Raw genomic sequence first — 17,755 nt, 5'->3', positions numbered from 1 at the left:
GCGTACTGAAGACCTGCTCGCGGTGAAATGGAGGGACAAGAGGGACGTTTACTTTCTGTCCACCATTCACACAGACACGACAGTCCAAATTCAACGGGCAACTAAGGTCATTGTAAAGCCCCTTGTCGTCCACGAATATAATGTCAACATGGGAGGGGTGGACTTCAATGACCAGAGGTTAGCGCCCTATTTAATTGCCCGGAAAACAAGACGCTGGTATAAGAAAGTGTCTTTTTATCTGATTCAATTGGCAGTTTACAACAGCTTTGTTCTCTACAGTAAGGCTGGGAGAACTGGATCTTTCCTCCAATTTCAGGAACAGATCATTCTGGACATCCTGTATCCAGGAGGTGCCAGGCCCCCCCCCCCAGATGCAACTAGCCGACTGCATGGTAGGCATTACGCCTATCAGATTCCGTGTGCCCCAGGTCAACGCATCCGAAGAAAACGTTGTCGTGTCTGCAGCAGGACTGGAAGAAGGAATGACACCAATTTTTATTGTCCCCGCTGTCCTGACCAGCCTGGCCTATGCGTAGGGCCGTGTTTTGAGAGGTACCACGAGCAGGTACACTATTAGAACCTAGGGAACTCCAGACACAGGAGTAGGCACACACTCAGTGGTCTTTCGCACATTGTCGCAGGGAGAGGAGAGGTAAGCTTGAAAACCAAACGGGTAAGCATAAAAGTGGCAAGAAGGATCGGTTTCCATGCTTGATATTGCTGATCTGTCCTGGGTTGGCGATATAAGACGGCATGTTTGAATTTCCCTTGAGTGTGGACACCCCCGGTTTATATGTGATTTGGGCCTATGATGATGCTTTAATGCCACAAAGAGTCATCTCTATTGGCAGGCATATTGCTGTATCCTACAGGCATAATGCTGTATACTAAAGTTCTGAGGCCCAGTCACATAAGTTGGTGGCTCACCCTGAGTGCAGGGTGGCATGGGGTGTCTCTCTCCTGAGGTTATCACTGCCATTGATGTGGAGGAAGATCTGCCATTGATGTGGAGCAAGGTATGTTTGCCGTTCATTTTTCCTTTCAGCCCAGAGTGCATTACTTGTATACCCAATATAAGGAGGATAGCAGAAACTCCTAATACTGGCCATACATGTAATGATTGCAGAGACCCTAAAATGCCAGGACAGACTCCACAAATGACCCCATTTTGGAAAGAGGACACCCTAAAGTATTATGTGAGGTGCACGGTGGGTTCATAAAAGATTTTAGTTTTTGTCACAAGTTAGCAGAATTTTTTTTTTATTTTATTTTTTAACAAAGTGTCATTTTCCGTTTACTTGTGACAAAAAATAAAATTTTCAATGACCTTACCATTACCCTCATGGAATACCTTGTTGTGTATTCTTTCCAAAATGGGGTCATTTGTGGGGTTTGTTAACTGTCCTGGCAAGTGGGCAGGGTGCTAAATTGTGAGCACCCCTGTAAAGCCTAAAGGTACTCATTGGACTCTGGGCCCCTTAGCGCAGTTAGGGTGCAAAAAAGTGCCACACATGTGGTACCGCCGTACTCGGGAGGAGTAGTATAATGTGTTTCGGGGTGTATTCTTACACATACCCATGCTGGGTGGGAGAAATACCTCTGTAAATGACAATCTTTTGATTTTTTTACACACAATTGTCCATTTACAGAGTTATTTCTCCCACCCAGCATGGGTATGTGTAAAAATACACCCCAAAACACATTGTACTACTTCTCCCGAGTATGGCGATACCACATGTGTGGCACTTTTTTGCACCCTAACTGCGCTAAAGGGCCCAAAGTCCAATAAGTACCTTTAGGTTTTCACAGGTCATTTTGCGGAATTTGATTTCCAAACTACTCCTCACGGTTTAGGGCCCCTAAAGTGCCAGGGCAGTATAGGAACCCCACAAGTGACCCCATTTTAGAAAGAAGACACCCCAAGGTATTCCGTTAGGAGTATGGTGAGTTCATAGAAGATTTTATTTTTTGCCACAAGTTAGTGGAAAATGACACTTTGTGAAAAAACAATAAAAATCAATTTTCCGCTAACTTTTGACAAAAAAAAAAATCATCTATGAACTCACCATACTCCTAACGGAATACCTTGGGGTGTCTTCTTTCTAAAATGGGGTCATTTGTGGGGTTCCTATACTGCCCTGGCATTTTAGGGGCCCTAAACCGTGAGGAGTAGTCTGGAAATCAAATTCCGCAAAATGACCTGTGAAATCCTAAAGGTACTCATTGGACTTTGGGCCCTTTAGCGCAGTTAGGATGCAAAAAAGTGCCACACATGTGGTATTGCCGTACTCGGGAGAAGTAGTACAATGTGTTTTGGGGTGTATTTTTACACATACCCATGCTGGGTGGGAGAAATACCTCTGTAAATGACAATCTTTTGATTTTTTTACACACAATTGTATATTTACAGAGTTATTTCTCCCACCCAGCATGGGTATGTGTAAAAATACACCCCAAAACACATTGTACTACTTCTCCCGAGTACGGCGATACCACATGTGTGGCACTTTTTTGAACCCTAACTGCGCTAAAGGGCCCAAAGTCCAATGAGTACCTTTAGGATTTCACAGGTCACTTTGCGGAATTTCGTTTCCAGACTACTCCTCATGGTTTAGGGCCCCTAAAATGCCAGGACAGTATAGGAACCCCACAAATGACCCCATTTTAGAAAGAAGACACCCCAAGGTATTCAGTTAGGAGTATGGTGAGTTCATAGAAGATTTTATTTTTTGTCACAAGTTAGCGGAAAATGACACTTTGTGAAAAAACAATAAAAATCAATTTTCCGCTAACTTTTGACAAAAAAAAAAAATCTTCTATGAACTCACCATACTCCTAACGGAATACCTTGGGGTGTCTTCTTTCTAAAATGGGGTCATTTGTGGGGTTCCTATACTGCCCTGGCATTTTAGGGGCCCTAAACCGTGAGGAGTAGTCTGGAAATCAAATTCCGCAAAATGACCTGTGAAATCCTAAAGGTACTCATTGGACTTTGGGCCCTTTAGCGCAGTTAGGGTGCAAAAAAGTGCCACACATGTGGTATCGCCGTACTCGGGAGAAGTAGTACAATGTGTTTTGGGGTGTATTTTTTACACATACCCATGCTGGGTGGGAGAAATACTTCTGTAAATGACAATCTTTTGATTTTTTTACACACAATTGTATATTTACAGAGTTATTTCTCCCACCCAGCATGGGTATGTGTAAAAATACACCCCAAAACACATTGTACTACTTCTCCCGAGTACGGCGATACCACATGTGTGGCACTTTTTTGCACCCTAACTGCGCTAAAGGGCCCAAAGTCCAATGAGCACCTTTAGGATTTCACAGGTCATTTTGCGGAATTTCGTTTCCAGACTACTCCTCACGGTTTAGGGCCCCTAAAATGCCAGGACAGTATAGGAACCCCACAAATGACCCCATTTTAGAAAGAAGACACCCCAAGGTATTCAGTTAGGAGTATGGTGAGTTCATAGAAGATTTTATTTTTTGTCACAAGTTAGTGGAAAATGACACTTTGTGAAAAAAAACAATAAAAATCAATTTTCCGCTAACTTTTGACAAAAAAAAAAATCTTCTATGAACTCACCATACTCCTAACGAAATACCTTGGGGTGTCTTCTTTCTAAAATGGGGTCATTTGTGGGGTTCCTATACTGCCCTGGCATTTTAGGGGCCCTAAACCGTGAGGAGTAGTCTTGAAACGAAATTTCTCAAAATGACCTGTGAAATCCTAAAGGTACTCATTGGACTTTGGGCCCTTTAGCGCAGTTAGGGTGCAAAAAAGTGCCACACATGTGGTATCGCCGTACTCAGGAGAAGTAGTATAATGTGTTTTGTGGTGTATTTTTACACATACCCATGCTGAGTGGGAGAAATATCTCTGTAAATGGACAATTGTGTGTAAAAAAAATTAACAAATTGTCATTTACAGAGATATTTCTCCCACCCAGCATGGGTATGTGTAAAAATACACCCCAAAACACATTATACTACTTCCCCTGAGTACGGCAATACCACATGTGTGGCACTTTTTTGCAGCCTAACTGCGCTAAGGGGTCCAAAGTCCAATGAGCACCTTTAGGCTTTACAGAGGTGCTTACAATTTAGCACCCCCCAAAATGTCAGGACAGTAAACACACCCCACAAATGACCCCATTTTGGAAAGTAGACCCTTCAAGGTATTCAGAGAGGGGTATGGTGAGTCTGTGGCAGATTTCATTTTTTTTTGGTGCAAGTTAGAAGAAATGGAAACTTTTTTTTTTTTTTTTTTTTCTCACAAAGTGTCATTTTCCGCTTACTTGTGACAAAAAATAATATCTTCTATGAACTCACTATGCCTCTCAGTGAATACTTTGGGATGTCTTCTTTCCAAAATGGCGTCATTTGGGGGGTATTTATACTATCCTGGAATTCTAGCCCCTCATGAAACATGACAGGGGGTCAGAAAAGTCATAGATGCTTGAAAATGGGAAAATTCACTTTTTGCACCATAGTTTGTAAACGCTATAACTTTTACCCAAACCAATAAATATACGCTGAATGTTTTTTTTTTAATCAAAAACATGTTTGTCCACATTTTTCGCGCTGCATGTATACAGAAATTTTACTTTATTTGAAAACTGTCAGCACAGAAAGTTAAAAAAATCATTTTTTTGCCAAAATTCATGTCTTTTTTGCTGAATATAATAAAAAGTAAAAATCGCAGGAGCAATTAAATAGCACCAAAAGAAAGCTTTATTAGTGACAAGAAAAGGAGCCAAAATTCATTTAGGTGGTAGGTTGTATGAGCGAGCAATAAACCGTGAAAGCTGCAGTGGTCTGAATGGAAAAAAAGTGGCCGGTCCTTAAGGGGTAGAAAGCCCTAGGTCCTCAAGTGGTTAAGGCTGTGTTCTAAGAATTTAAGTATAATGCAGATTTTGCATAATTTAAACAATACAGTAAATTCCCATTTAACACAATGCAATCTGTTATACTTGTATATGCTACACACATATACATTTTTATATAATTTGTATCACTCTTTTTAAAGAAGTTAATACAGAAAAGAACAATTCTCATTTAAAAGGGTTGTACTGCTGCCCATGGCCCACCATGTTGCCAGCACTCATGAAGAGATAAAGAATGGACGTGTTGACTCAATGCTCCATCAATAAAATAACAGAACATCAATCAAAATGTCCTTATTTTTAAAAAAAATATTCATTAGATTGTATATTTATATCGACTGTAATGATTAATGTATTAAAGAGGAACTCCAGTGAAAATAATGTACTAAAAAGTTCTAAATTTTTATAATAATTATGTATAAATGATTTAGTCAGTGTTTGCTCATTGTAAAATCTTTTCTCTACCGGATTTACATTCAGACATTTATCACATGGTGACAATTTTACTGCTGGCAGGTTATATCACTGGAGGGAGATGCTGCTTGCTTTTTTGGCAGGTGGAAAAAGCTGTTATTTCCCACAATGCAACAAGGCTCCCACAGTGTGATGTCAGGACCTCAGAGCTGTGAGGCGCTGACATCACACTGTGGGAGGGGTTTCACCACAAAATCAGCCATACAGAGCCCCCTGATGATCCGTTTGAAAAAAGGAATAGATTTCTTGTGGAAAAGGGGATATCAGCTACTGATTGGGATGAAGTTCAATTCTTGGTTACAGTTTCTCTTTAAACATGTCTTTAGTGTATGGCCACCACTACTGAAACCTCAAACATTTATTCTGATTTGCTATTGCTTGCCTTGTTGAAGTGTGTAATATCACCAAACCTAGATAAAATAGACACCGTCAGAAAGATACTTCTAAATCTGGAAAATAATGTTAAAAAGTTGGCAAACAACTAGATATAGCTCATTACACTATTCAGAACATCGTCTACTACAGATTTCAAACTAATGCTACCCTACCCCATGCCTGGCCAAGTTCAGCCTTAGAGCACAATGAAAGATGCTGAAAGAGGTATCCTAGAATTTTACTGTATGGATGAAAAGATGGATATTGATATCTATGCTTAAAAAATTACAAAGCTTTAATTTACTTATTTTTCCCATGCTTGTAATTTGGAGATCTTCTGAATGACCAGATATTGTTGTCAGAAAACCTGATCTGCCTCCAGGGAGTTCTCAGTCTACACTATATTTGTGTTCCAGCAGAGCAGCGTGTTATTTAGATTTCACATAACTGAAACAACTGAATCATATTTAAAATAACAGTACCTCCTATAATGGGGTTTTATTTGCATACATGTTATTCTGTTGACACATGAGTTTGATTTAAAGGACAACTGTAGTGAGAAGAATATGGAAACTGCTATATTTATTTCCTCTTAAACAATACCAGTTGCCTGGCAGCCCTGCTCATCTATTTGCCTGCAGCGGTGTCTGAATAACACCAGAAACAAGCATGCAGCTAATCTAGTCAAATCTGACAATAATGTCTGAAACACCTGATCTTCTGCATGCTTGTTCAGGGGCTATGGCTAAAAGCATTAGAGACAGAGGATCAGCATGATAGCCAGGAAGCTGGTATTGCTTAAAGAGAACCCAAGGTGGGTTATAAGAATGCTATCAGCACACAGAGGCTCGGTCTGCATATAATGCCCAGCCTCTGTTGCTATACAGTGCCCCCCCCCCCCCCCACGCTCTGCTTGCCCCCATAAATCAATTGCCGTGCTAGCGATGTGCAGCATGTCGCAGACGGCTGTTTACCTTTGGTAGTGTCACTCTCGCCGCTCCCCCGCCTCCTCTAGGTCGCCGCTCCCCGCCTGCGTCCCTTCCCTCCAATCAGCGGGGAGGGAAGGAACGCGGGCGGGGAGCGGGACCTAGAGGAGGCGGGGGAGCGGCAAGAGTGACAATACCAAAGGTAAACAGCCGACTGCGACACGCTGCGTGTCACTAGCACAGCAATTGATTTATGGGGGACAGCAGAGCGCAGGGGGGCCTGGGGGGGGGGGGCACTGTATAGCAACAGAGGCTGGGCAGTATATGCAGACACAGCCTCTGTGTGCTGATACCATTCTTAGAACCCAACCTCGGATTCCCTTTAAAAAGAGAATAAATATCGTTGAAGCATGATTTTCATCTACCAGGATAGAGTTAGTTGCTTGTTGCTGTACATTATAATTAGATGGTGCACAGCAGAAATGTACTGTCTGCTATACACTTATGTCTTCCTTTACATATCTGCCAGCAGAACACTAGGCCCCATATGCAATTCACTTTTTCTCCTAGATGATACATTTTCATCTTTGATTTAGAATAACTTCTTCTTGCTTGCTTGGGGTTCAAAATGCATTTTATTTACAAGTTTAAAAAAAATCACCTAGGCAAAAACTCAGGAGAAAATGTAATTGCATATGGCCCAGGTGTTGTTTCCAGTGATCCACCTTGACAGACACAGCTACAAGTTATTCATGCACACCCAGCGTCACTGTGCTTCCATCTACAATGCTGCTATTGTCATACAGCCAGCCAGGAGTGTGAATGTGTCATGCTGTTTCAGGCCTTGCCACGTGAAGCAAATACAAAAGCCAGTCAGGCAGGGTGCAGTATGCCAAACGTGTGCAATCTAAATCCATGTAAAACAAGGGTGACTACACAGGTGAACAGTTTAGAAATCATTATAGCAAGAAATGTAGTATTTATAAAATGAGATCAGCATACTTCCATACTTTTCTTCTGACAAATGCATTTATGGCTTTTAGGGATCATGCAGATGGACCTGTAGTTCAGCTGACATTTTAACATTAGTTTCAATGTAGGATGTCAGCAGCTTACCTGCAGGTCAGCTGCAGTTTGATCCCTGTTTCCAGGTTTACACACTATCTTCAGTTTGAGCTTAGTTTGCATTCACTAAGTGACGTGAACTCAAAACTCTGTGTACAGAGGCCCTTAAAGTCGTACTGAACTCACATTGTATCTCCGATTCCAGAATTAGGAGCTAGTGCTGGAGAGAGTCAGTGTTAAAATTATACAAAACTGTGCTTACTAGCAAAAATCTTCCTTTCTTCTAGGTTCTGTGTCCTGTTTAGCACTGCTACTGCACACACATTGGGCTTTATTCACAAAACTTCTGTAAAATGTATGTGCTCAGAGACTGCACATAAAGTTTACTGGGCTTTACACAATCTACATAGAGTGTTAGGCAAACAACGTGACTCCTGTTACACATCCAATTCCTTTGTCGCATGTATACCGCCCTGACAAACCAGGTTGTTCCCCTTGTTGTTATACATAGCAAGGGATGTGTGAGGAAATGTGGGGGCCACTGAGCTAAGTGGAGCAGCGCGTTCCTACTTTTATAAAGGAAGCTATCTTGTTAATTAATCTATTCATGATACTACATATATATGGCTGTGTGTATATAACCAGCAAAGGAATGCTAAATTTTACTGATTATTACTCTTGCAGCAAAAAGGCCCCAACAATTATGTTATATGTTTTGATTTAGTAGGTTCTCCACAGATTTGTGGGGCCTTCTCCCACAACCCGAACACCTACTGGTAGGTTAACCGGTTCTGGACACAGCTATTTGAAATCTGTACCATTTGGAGACTCCTATCTCTGCCACAGTGTAGATTTCAATAGTCCGTCTCTTTACGCTCCCGCCACTATCACTTCTCCATTGCCGCTACACTCAACTGTCTAATGACAGCTGAGCTTCATGCCCCAGCCAACAGCCAATTACAATGGCTCCTGATCCTGTGATCACTGAGAGCCAATCACATTGATCACAGTGGAAAACTAAATAATAAAACATAAAGGGCTCTGATCTGTAAGGGGCCAGTACAGTGTGGTCCAAAATCAGTTGATTGGTTTGACCAAAGATATTCTACAATGTTTATATTTATTAGGTACATTACATTTCGAGCTCCTATAGAGCCACAGGCAGATACAGATGCTCCTTTTTACTACTGGCATACATGAAAAAAACTAGACAGCACCAACTGCCATTATCTATAACCACACCTACTAACAATGCAATAGGCTAAAAGGTTGTTTTTTTATATAGACACTAGTAGACACAAGCCCGTTTAAAAATGGGTTCTAGGTCTTTTTTCAGCCGCTGCCGCCAGTGCACATGCGCGCACCCGCCTCGCACGCAACCGCCGCCCACCCACCTCGCTCGCCCGCCTCGCTCCCTGGTCCCGTCCAGCTGTCCGTAACTGCACACATGCGCAGTAACAAAAAACCCGGGACACAGGGACAGCTGCTGGACGCAGCGACAGTGCGGGTTTTATTATAGAGGATACACATGCACAGAGGGAGATACTGGTTGCTTGGCAGTTGGAAACAGCTATTATTTCCCACAATGCAACAAGGTTCACAGAAAGAAAAACTGTCATGACCATGGTCGTGACATCACACTGTAGGAGGGGTTTCACCACAGTATCAGCCACACAAATTCCCCCTGATGATCTATTCTAGAAAAAGTAAAGATTTCTCATGGGAAAGGGGGTATTGGCTACTGACCGGGATGAAGTTTATTTCCTGGTCAAAGTTTCTCTTTAAGGTCCATTTTTGGGAAGTACCAATTACTTGATCAATATGTTTTAGCTTGTGGGAGGAAACCCACTCAAACATGAGGTAGCATAAGATAAGATTTGAGTTATCTAAATTGTTTGAGCACTTTATCTTTTAATGTTTTGTGTGTGTGTTTTTTTCCCCAAAAAGGCAGCAGGGCACATAGAACCAGACAGCTGGATGGGGCAACAGAGAGATTACACTAGGGGTCCAGCAAGCCCACGGCAAGCTGACAGAGCCAGATCTGTAAGTCCAATGCGTGGCATCCATTCCTTGGAATGTTACAGGTATGGTTGGAATGTTGCAGGTATGCAATAATACATAAAATAATCACACTGGTATAACAGTAATTTAAGTTTATGAATGTTTGTTAATGATGACGTAGTCACACAGACTAAACCATTATTTATACTATGGTAAAGTGACAGCATAGCATTAATTATATGGAAGCATTTAGAAAGGTAGTTTTCCTTTCCTGTCTCTTAAAAGTTGAACAAAAACAACGTAGTCAAAGTCCATGTGCAAAAAAGTCACACAGCAATGTGCATAACTTAGCGTATAAAAACAAGGAAATTCTCCAATAACAGTATTTCTTGGTATTGCTACATATATGTTCTTATTCTGTATTTGTGTACATTTTACAAGGTGTGCTCTTCATCTGTTTATTGTCAGCTATATTTGTTGTATATATTATCTAACGGTACAGTTCGGGTGCCAAAAAATCAATAATAAGAAGAGTTGGGGTATAGATCGAGCATAACTGTGAGCTCATTCCTTTCTGACATAGTACATAAAATGAAGTTGATTTCTTAAAGGAACACTATCAAACCAAGTGTTCTAAAATAACAATGTACAAATAATGTCTAAGTAGCTGTGTAAACATTTTCCTACTTTGCATGTTGAATATCAAAGGGAAACGCTTTAATTCATTGTGTGTAGGATTAACTCTATTGGAACAAATCATTCTCAAAAGGGGTGTCTTCTTCAATGCACAGCCAGTGTTTTTTTTTTTTTGCATATCAGACTACAGAGTATTTTTCTCTGAAAGCAAAAAAAAAGTATGAAAATCTGTGGTGTCACAAACAATTCAATTTTTAAATGTTTATAACAAGTTACATTTCCTCTGCTCTCTGCAGACAGCTCAGTCAGAGACACAGGACACAGGCAGCTGCACCTACTGGGAGCTTTCTCTCGCACACACAGGCTTAACAGATGTACTGTGAAGGAATTCTCCCTCCCCTCGTGGTTCTCTCTGCCGTCAGATTTGAGCAGACCTGCCGTCATTTAAGAGGGAAAGGAATTTGATACAGTAAACAAAAGAAATAAGCAAGTGAAATGTATACATCACTATTTAGCATCACTCCAGGAACTCTCAATTCCAGGTTAAAAAAAAAACATGTTAATTGATAGTGTTCCTTTAAGACTGATATCAAGAAAACGGAAGAAAGAGTGGCACAGTTGCCCACAACAACCAGTCAGTTTTCACTTATTAAATACGTTTTCTGATTGGTTACTCAGAGAACTGCTCCTCTTTTTCCCCAGTTTTCTTTGCACCCATCTTGATAAATGAAATGGCCTATGATAAGGACATTAGAGTATGACTGTTGTAGGGTTTTGACTGAGATCTACTCTGAGAAACGGCTAGTGAATGTGCTCTGTAAAGCGAAATGTTTCTCCGTTATATAAATCCATAATAACAATAAGTAGAATAACTAGTAATTTAGAAGTTTGTTATTGACAAAAATTAGCTTCAAGTAACAAATAGGAAAAAACATTTCTTGCCACGATTAGTTGACTATGTGTGTACTTTTAACATGCTAGTTATTCAGCAGTAAACCTTTGAATGTGTAAGAGGCTTCAGATTGCTGACTGGACATTGATCCATTCTTTATATAATTTTGCACTGTATGTAAAGCAATATGCAATGTCACGCTAGTGTTTGCAATCATGCTAAAATGTGAATTGAATTATTCTTTTATTCTGTCTCTTATTATAGTAAGTCACCGGTTATTACAGACTTTGCTAGAAATGCATCCAGCCCTCCCATATCAAGGAGAAATTCTCTGTCTCGCTTGTCTACACAATCTCCAGAAGAGTCTTACTTGGAGCTGTCACTGAGCCGCAGGGGATGGAGTGGATCAGAGATGGACCTCAGAGCCTCTCTCTCAGAAAGTGCTCAGAAACGTTCAGATCTTGTACAGCGTCTGAGAGAGGCTCATGGGAAGCTGGAGGGCCAGTCAGAGGAGATCAGGAAGCGGGATAAAGAGCTAGAATTGAGCCGTGCAAAACTCGAGCTACTGGCCTTAAAGCAGAAAGTAAGTTTTTGATGTATTATTATATACATAGATTTCAATGTATGAGCAGCGCTAAAATCCTCACCCTCTTTGCAAAGCAGTCTAATTCAGATTTCTCGATGGACCTTATTTGGATTTGCCAGTAGCAATTCTCATTGGTCCAGACAAAACAACCTATGAGAAACCTAGGCAGCAAGTTCGTGATCAGTTTGCTTCTGGCTGGGAAGCAATTTGTGAAGATAGCAGGGCAGAGTTTTGCAGTCACACTTGAAGAAGGCCAAAAGATCATAGATAAAGACCAGAAGAAAATAATATTGGAAACTGAAATAATATTGACAATAATATGTGAACTAGGATGCTGAATTTCAAAGGGAGTCTGAAGTGTAAATTAAATAAAAACAGATACTCTCCTAAGGAGAGAGAAGGCTCTTGGGCCTATAGAGCATTCCCATTCCTCCTATGGTTCCCACGTTCCAGCGCTGGATGCCACCTTAGCAGTCTCCAACCAATGGGTCAAAGACTGCTCACTTATACCGGTGCAGGAAGCTTCACCAATCTTTGGGAGCCCTAGTGCTCCCGAAGATGGCCGATCTGTACTGTGCCTGTGCGAGAATGATTGCCCATGCTTACTATGGAGCAGCGCATCTTTGGGAGCAATCGGGCTACCGAAGATTGCTGAAGCCTCCCGCAGCGGTGAAAGTTAGCCGTCTCCAACCCATCGGGCAGAGACTGCTAACGGGGAATCCAGCGCTGTAACGTGGGGACCGTAGGAAGAACAGGAAGGCTCTACAGGACCAAGAGCCTTCCCTCTCCTTAGGTGAGTATCTGTTTTTTAATTTAATTTACACTTCAGACTCCATTTAACTACTTACTGCACCAGGTGCAGTATAATCACGCCCTGGGAAACTTCATCTGAAGTCCCATAGCCGCAAAAGTTAGTCAATGGGAGCGGGCTGGGCGCCCGCTATTGTTACCGCCGGTTAGCGGGGACATTAATGAATGGGAACGCAGTGAATCAATGAATGCTGGCATCTATTAGATGCATGCGTTATTTTATCTTCCAGTTGTTACATTGCCAAGCATTACTTCTGATTCACGTCCTTACGTACGCGAATCGGAAATAATGACTGAGGACATCTTGTGGCCAAATAGTAAAACTACATCACAACACATTTTATTTAATAAAAATACCTACACTTACACCTAAAATTAACTATTCTCCTCCCACACTCCCCCATAGTTTATATAGTGTGTATATATACAGTGGGTTGCAAAAGTATTCGGCCCCCTTGAAGTTTTCCACATTTTGTCACATTACTGCCACAAACATGAATCAATTTTATTGGAATTGCACATGAAAGACCAATACAAAGTGGTGTACATGTGAGAAGTGGAATGAAAATCATACATGATTCCAAACATTTTTTTTACAAATCAATAACTGCAAAGTGGGGTGAGCGTAATTATTTGGCTTCCTGAGTCAATACTTTGTAGAACCACCTTTTGCTGCAATTACAGCTGCCAGTCTTTTAGGGTATGTCTCTACCAGCTTTGCACATCTAGAGACTGAAATCCTTGCCCATTCTTCTTTGCAACATAGCTCCAGCCAGGGGCGGACTGGCCTGGGGGGATGGGTGGCAGTCTCCCCCCGGGCCGCCTCCTGTCTCTGTGTTTTGGGCCGCTGGCTGAAGCCTAGCACAAGAGGAAAGGGCTGACTTCTTTCCTCTCCTGCTCTGCTCTCTGAAGGTCCCCTGGCTGCGTCTTCATCAGTAGGGAGACTGCAGTGATCAGTCTCACCAGCAGCTGGCCCGACAGGGTATCAGCTGAGCAGCCAGCGTGACGTGCAGGCAATGTACAATACTGTTCTTCTTCTTCCTGCTACCTATGGCACACCCCTCTCTCCCGCCCCTTTCTTACCGGCAATTTCAAAGTGTGACCGGCGGCTCTGAGTGGTGAATAGAGACAGGACTGCAGTCAGGCTGGGTGCATCTCTGAGACACATGGAAGGGAGAGGAAGCAGGACCTGCACAGTACATCCTAAATGTAAGCTGTAAACGCCAGACAATTAGCTGTATTGCCAGCTGGAGTTTCTTATCTATTTTTCAAGTGTGTGTGTCTTTGCTTCCCAGGCCCCCCTCCTCCCATCTCCTCACTCCCAAATGCAATGGCTTCTTTCCTCATAAAGTCTTTTTCAAATGGGACAGAGGAAGCCAGCAGGCCTAGTGAGATTTCCCTGCCATTTCTCCTCTCCCCCATGCTCTGTCTCTTTGTGCCTATACCTCTCAATCTCCCCCACCATGTCCTCCATCTTTCTTATGTACTCTATTTCTCTTTCCCACATTCCTCTACCTTTATGCCTCATTTCCCTGCATCTGTCCCTGTCTCTCCTTTCTATTATGTATTTATTCTCTCCTTCTCTCTGACATCTTCTGCAGCACGTTACAAAGTACATGGCATTGATTGTTTTCAGAGCTCACAATCTAATCCTACAATAGTCCAAGGCAAATGTCCTACCATCTTATTATTATTATTATTAAGCGTTTATATAGCACTGACATCTTCTGCAGCACTTTACAGAGAACATAGTCATGTCACTGACTGTCCTCAGAGGAGCTCACACTCTAATCCTACCATAGTCATAGTCTAATGTCCTACCATATTATTATTATGTATTTATATAGCACTGACATTTCCTGCAGCACTTTACAGAATACATAGTCATGTCACTGACTGTCCTCAGAGGAGCTCACACTCTAATCCCTACCATAGTCATAGTCTAATGTCCTACCATATTATTATTATGTATTTATATAGCACTGACCTCTCCTGCAGCACATTACAGAGTACATAGTCATGTCACTGACTGTCCTCAGAGGAGCTCACACTCTAATCCTACCATAGTCATAGCCTAATGTCCTACCCTATTATGTATTTATATAGCACTGACCTCTCCTGCAGCACATTACAGAGTACATAGTCATGTCACTGGCTGTCCTCAGAGGAGCTCACAATCTAATCCTACCATAGTCATAGTCTAATGTACTACCATATTATTATTATGTATATAGCACTGACATCTTCTGCAGCACTGTACAGAGTACATAGTCATGTCACTGACTGTCCTCGGAGGAGCTCACATTCTAATCCTACCATAGTCACAATCTAATAGCCTACCATATTATTATTATGTATTTATAAAGCACTGACTCCTTCTGCAGCACTGTACAGTGCACTGACTGTCCTCAGAGGAGCTCACAATCTAATCCTACCATAGTCATAGTCTAATGTACTACCATATTATTATTATGTATATAGCACTGACATCTTCTGCAGCACTTTACAGAATACATAGTCATGTCACTGACTGTCCTCAGAGGAGCTCACACTCTAATCCTACCATAGTCACAATCTAATGGCCTACCATATTATTATTATGTATTTATATAGCACTGACACCTTCTGCAGCACTGTACAGTGTACATAGTCATATCACTGCCTGTCCTTAGAGGAGCTCACAATCTAATCCTACCATAGTTCTAGTCTAATGTCCTTCTGTATTATTAATATTATTTATTTAGCACTGACATCTTTTGCAGCACTTTACAGAGTACATAGCCATGTCACTGACTGTCCTCAGAGGAGCTCACAATCTAATCCTACCATAGTCCTAGTCTAAAGTCCTTCTGTATTATGATGTATTTATATAGCACTGACATCTTTTGCAGCACTTTACAGAGTACATAGTCATGTCATTGGCTGTCCTCAGAGGAGCTCACACTCTAATCCTACCATAGTCCTAGTCTAAAGTCCTTCTGTATTATGATGTATTTATATAGCACTGACATCTTTTGCAGCACTTTACAGAGTACATAGTCATGTCATTGGCTGTCCTCAGAGGAGCTCACAATCTTATGCTAGGTACACACTATTAGATTTTCTGGCAGATTTACTGTCAGATTGATTATTTCCAACAAGTCCGATCTGATTTCCGACTGTTTTCCCTTCACTTCTATCAGAAATCGGTCGGAAATCAATTTAGAAATCAGATTGGACATGTTGGAAATAATCAACCTGACAATAAATCTGCCAGAAAATCTCAGTGTGTACCCAGCATAATCAGGGCCGGATTTGTACTCTTTACCGCCCAAGGCCATTGTCACCAGCCGCCCCCCTTCAGTATAGGCAGCGAGATGACCTCTTCCCTCCAGTATAGGTAGCCAGATTACCTCCCCTCTTCACTCCAGTATCAGTAGCCAGATGACCCCTCCCCTCTTTCCCTCTAGTATAGGTAGCTTGATGATCCCTTCCCCTCCAGTATAGGTAGCCAGATGACTCCCTTAATCCCCCCCCCCTTCAGTACAGCTTGCCTCCACACCGCAGCAGCCACCAGATCACTCACTTCTCTGCTCATCTCCAGTGCAGAAGCTTCCTCTTCTCCTCTCTCCAATGCTGTCCAAGTCTGTAGCCACACGCTACAACACCAACGTGCTCAGAGAGCAAGGTGGCCGCTGCACAGGTGGCTGGCAGCAGGGAGATCATGCGTTCTCCTGATCTCCCGGAATTGCAGCATTTGCAAGCTTGCAAATGCTGCACCAGTGAGTCTGCTGCTTTGGTGCCCTTGTTCCTGTGGTGCCCTAGGCCATGGCCTAAATCCGGCCCTGAGCATAATCCTACCATAGTCATAGTCTGTTTTCACTATAGACTTGTTTTGGGGGAAACCAAGTAACTTACTATTGTAAGACAGAGCTATAAATCCAGCTCCGATTGCGCTTTCTGCTATAACCTGATTGGCGATCACCCCGACCCAGGCTTTTGATTACTGCTAATAGGCTTTTTTACCCCAAGCCTGGGTTGCTGGGAGGGAGGGGGGTGTAATCTATGTAATTGCATGTAATGCTGCTTTACACTGTATACATTTGCTCACAAAAAAGATATGGCTTTGGGCTGTGACTGCCGTGAAAGGGCCTCTAGTTTGTGTTTTCCCCCCAGGCCAAAAGGTCCCAGTCCTCCCCTGGCTCCAGCTCAGTCAGATTAGATGGACAGCGTTTGTGAACAGCAGTTTTCAGATCTTGCCACAGATTCTCAATTGGATTTAGATCTGGACTTTGACTGGGCCATTCTAACACATAGATATGTTTTGTTTTAAACCATTCCATTGTTGCCCTGGCTTTATGTTTAGGGTCATTGTCCTGCTGGAAGGTGAACCTCCACCCCAGTCTCAAGTCTTTTGCAGACTCCAAGAGGTTTTCTTCCAAGATTGCCCTGTATTTGGCTCCATCCATCTTCCCATCAACTCTGACCAGCTTTCCTGTCCCTGCTGAAGAGATGCACTGCCAGAGCATGATGCTGCCACCACCATATTTGACAGTGGGGATGGTGTGTTCAGAGTGATGTGCAGTGTTAGTTTTCTGCCACACATAGCGTTTTGCATTTTGGCCAAAAAGTTCCATTTTGGTCTCATCCGACCAGGGCACCTTCTTCCACATGTTTGCTATGTCCCCCCACATGGCTTGTGGCAAACTGCAAATGGGACTTCTTATGCTTTTCTGTTAACAATGGCTTTTTTCTTGTCACTCTTCCATAAAGGCCAACTTTGTGCGGTGCACGACTAATAGTTGTCCGATGGACAGATTCCCCCACCTGAGCTGTAGATCTCTGCAGCTCGTCCAGAGTCACCATGGGCCTCTTGACTGCATTTCTGATTAGCACTCTCCTTGTTCGGCCTGTGAGTTTAGGTGGACGGCCTTGTCTTGGTAGGTTTACAGCTGTGCCATACTCCTTCCATTTCTGAATGATCACTTGAACAGTGCTCCGTGGGATATTCAAGGCTTTGGAAATCTTTTTGTAGCCTAAGCCTGCTTTAAATTTCACAATAACTTTATTCCTGAGCTGTCTGGTGTGTTCTTTGGCCTTCATGGTGTTGTTGCTCCCA

The 17,755-nt window shown here is 42.3% G+C and overlaps 1 protein-coding gene across 3 annotated transcripts in view; it reads left to right on the top strand.

Moving 5' to 3' along the window:
* LOC137563335 (rootletin-like) overlaps positions 1–17,755 on the top strand; it is a 149,912-nt gene that overhangs the window by 20,692 nt on the left and 111,465 nt on the right. For all 3 annotated transcript variants that reach the window (XM_068275673.1, XM_068275671.1, XM_068275674.1), the window contains exons 3-4: positions 9,680–9,816; positions 11,526–11,844. In XM_068275673.1, the coding sequence (XP_068131774.1) occupies positions 9,680–9,816; positions 11,526–11,844 (456 nt within the window). The remainder of the gene's footprint in view (positions 1–9,679; positions 9,817–11,525; positions 11,845–17,755) is intronic.

This window comes from Hyperolius riggenbachi, chromosome 3, assembly GCF_040937935.1.
Source record: "Hyperolius riggenbachi isolate aHypRig1 chromosome 3, aHypRig1.pri, whole genome shotgun sequence".
NCBI lineage: Eukaryota > Metazoa > Chordata > Amphibia > Anura > Hyperoliidae > Hyperolius > Hyperolius riggenbachi.
This window is presented reverse-complemented; position numbering and strand designations above follow the sequence as displayed.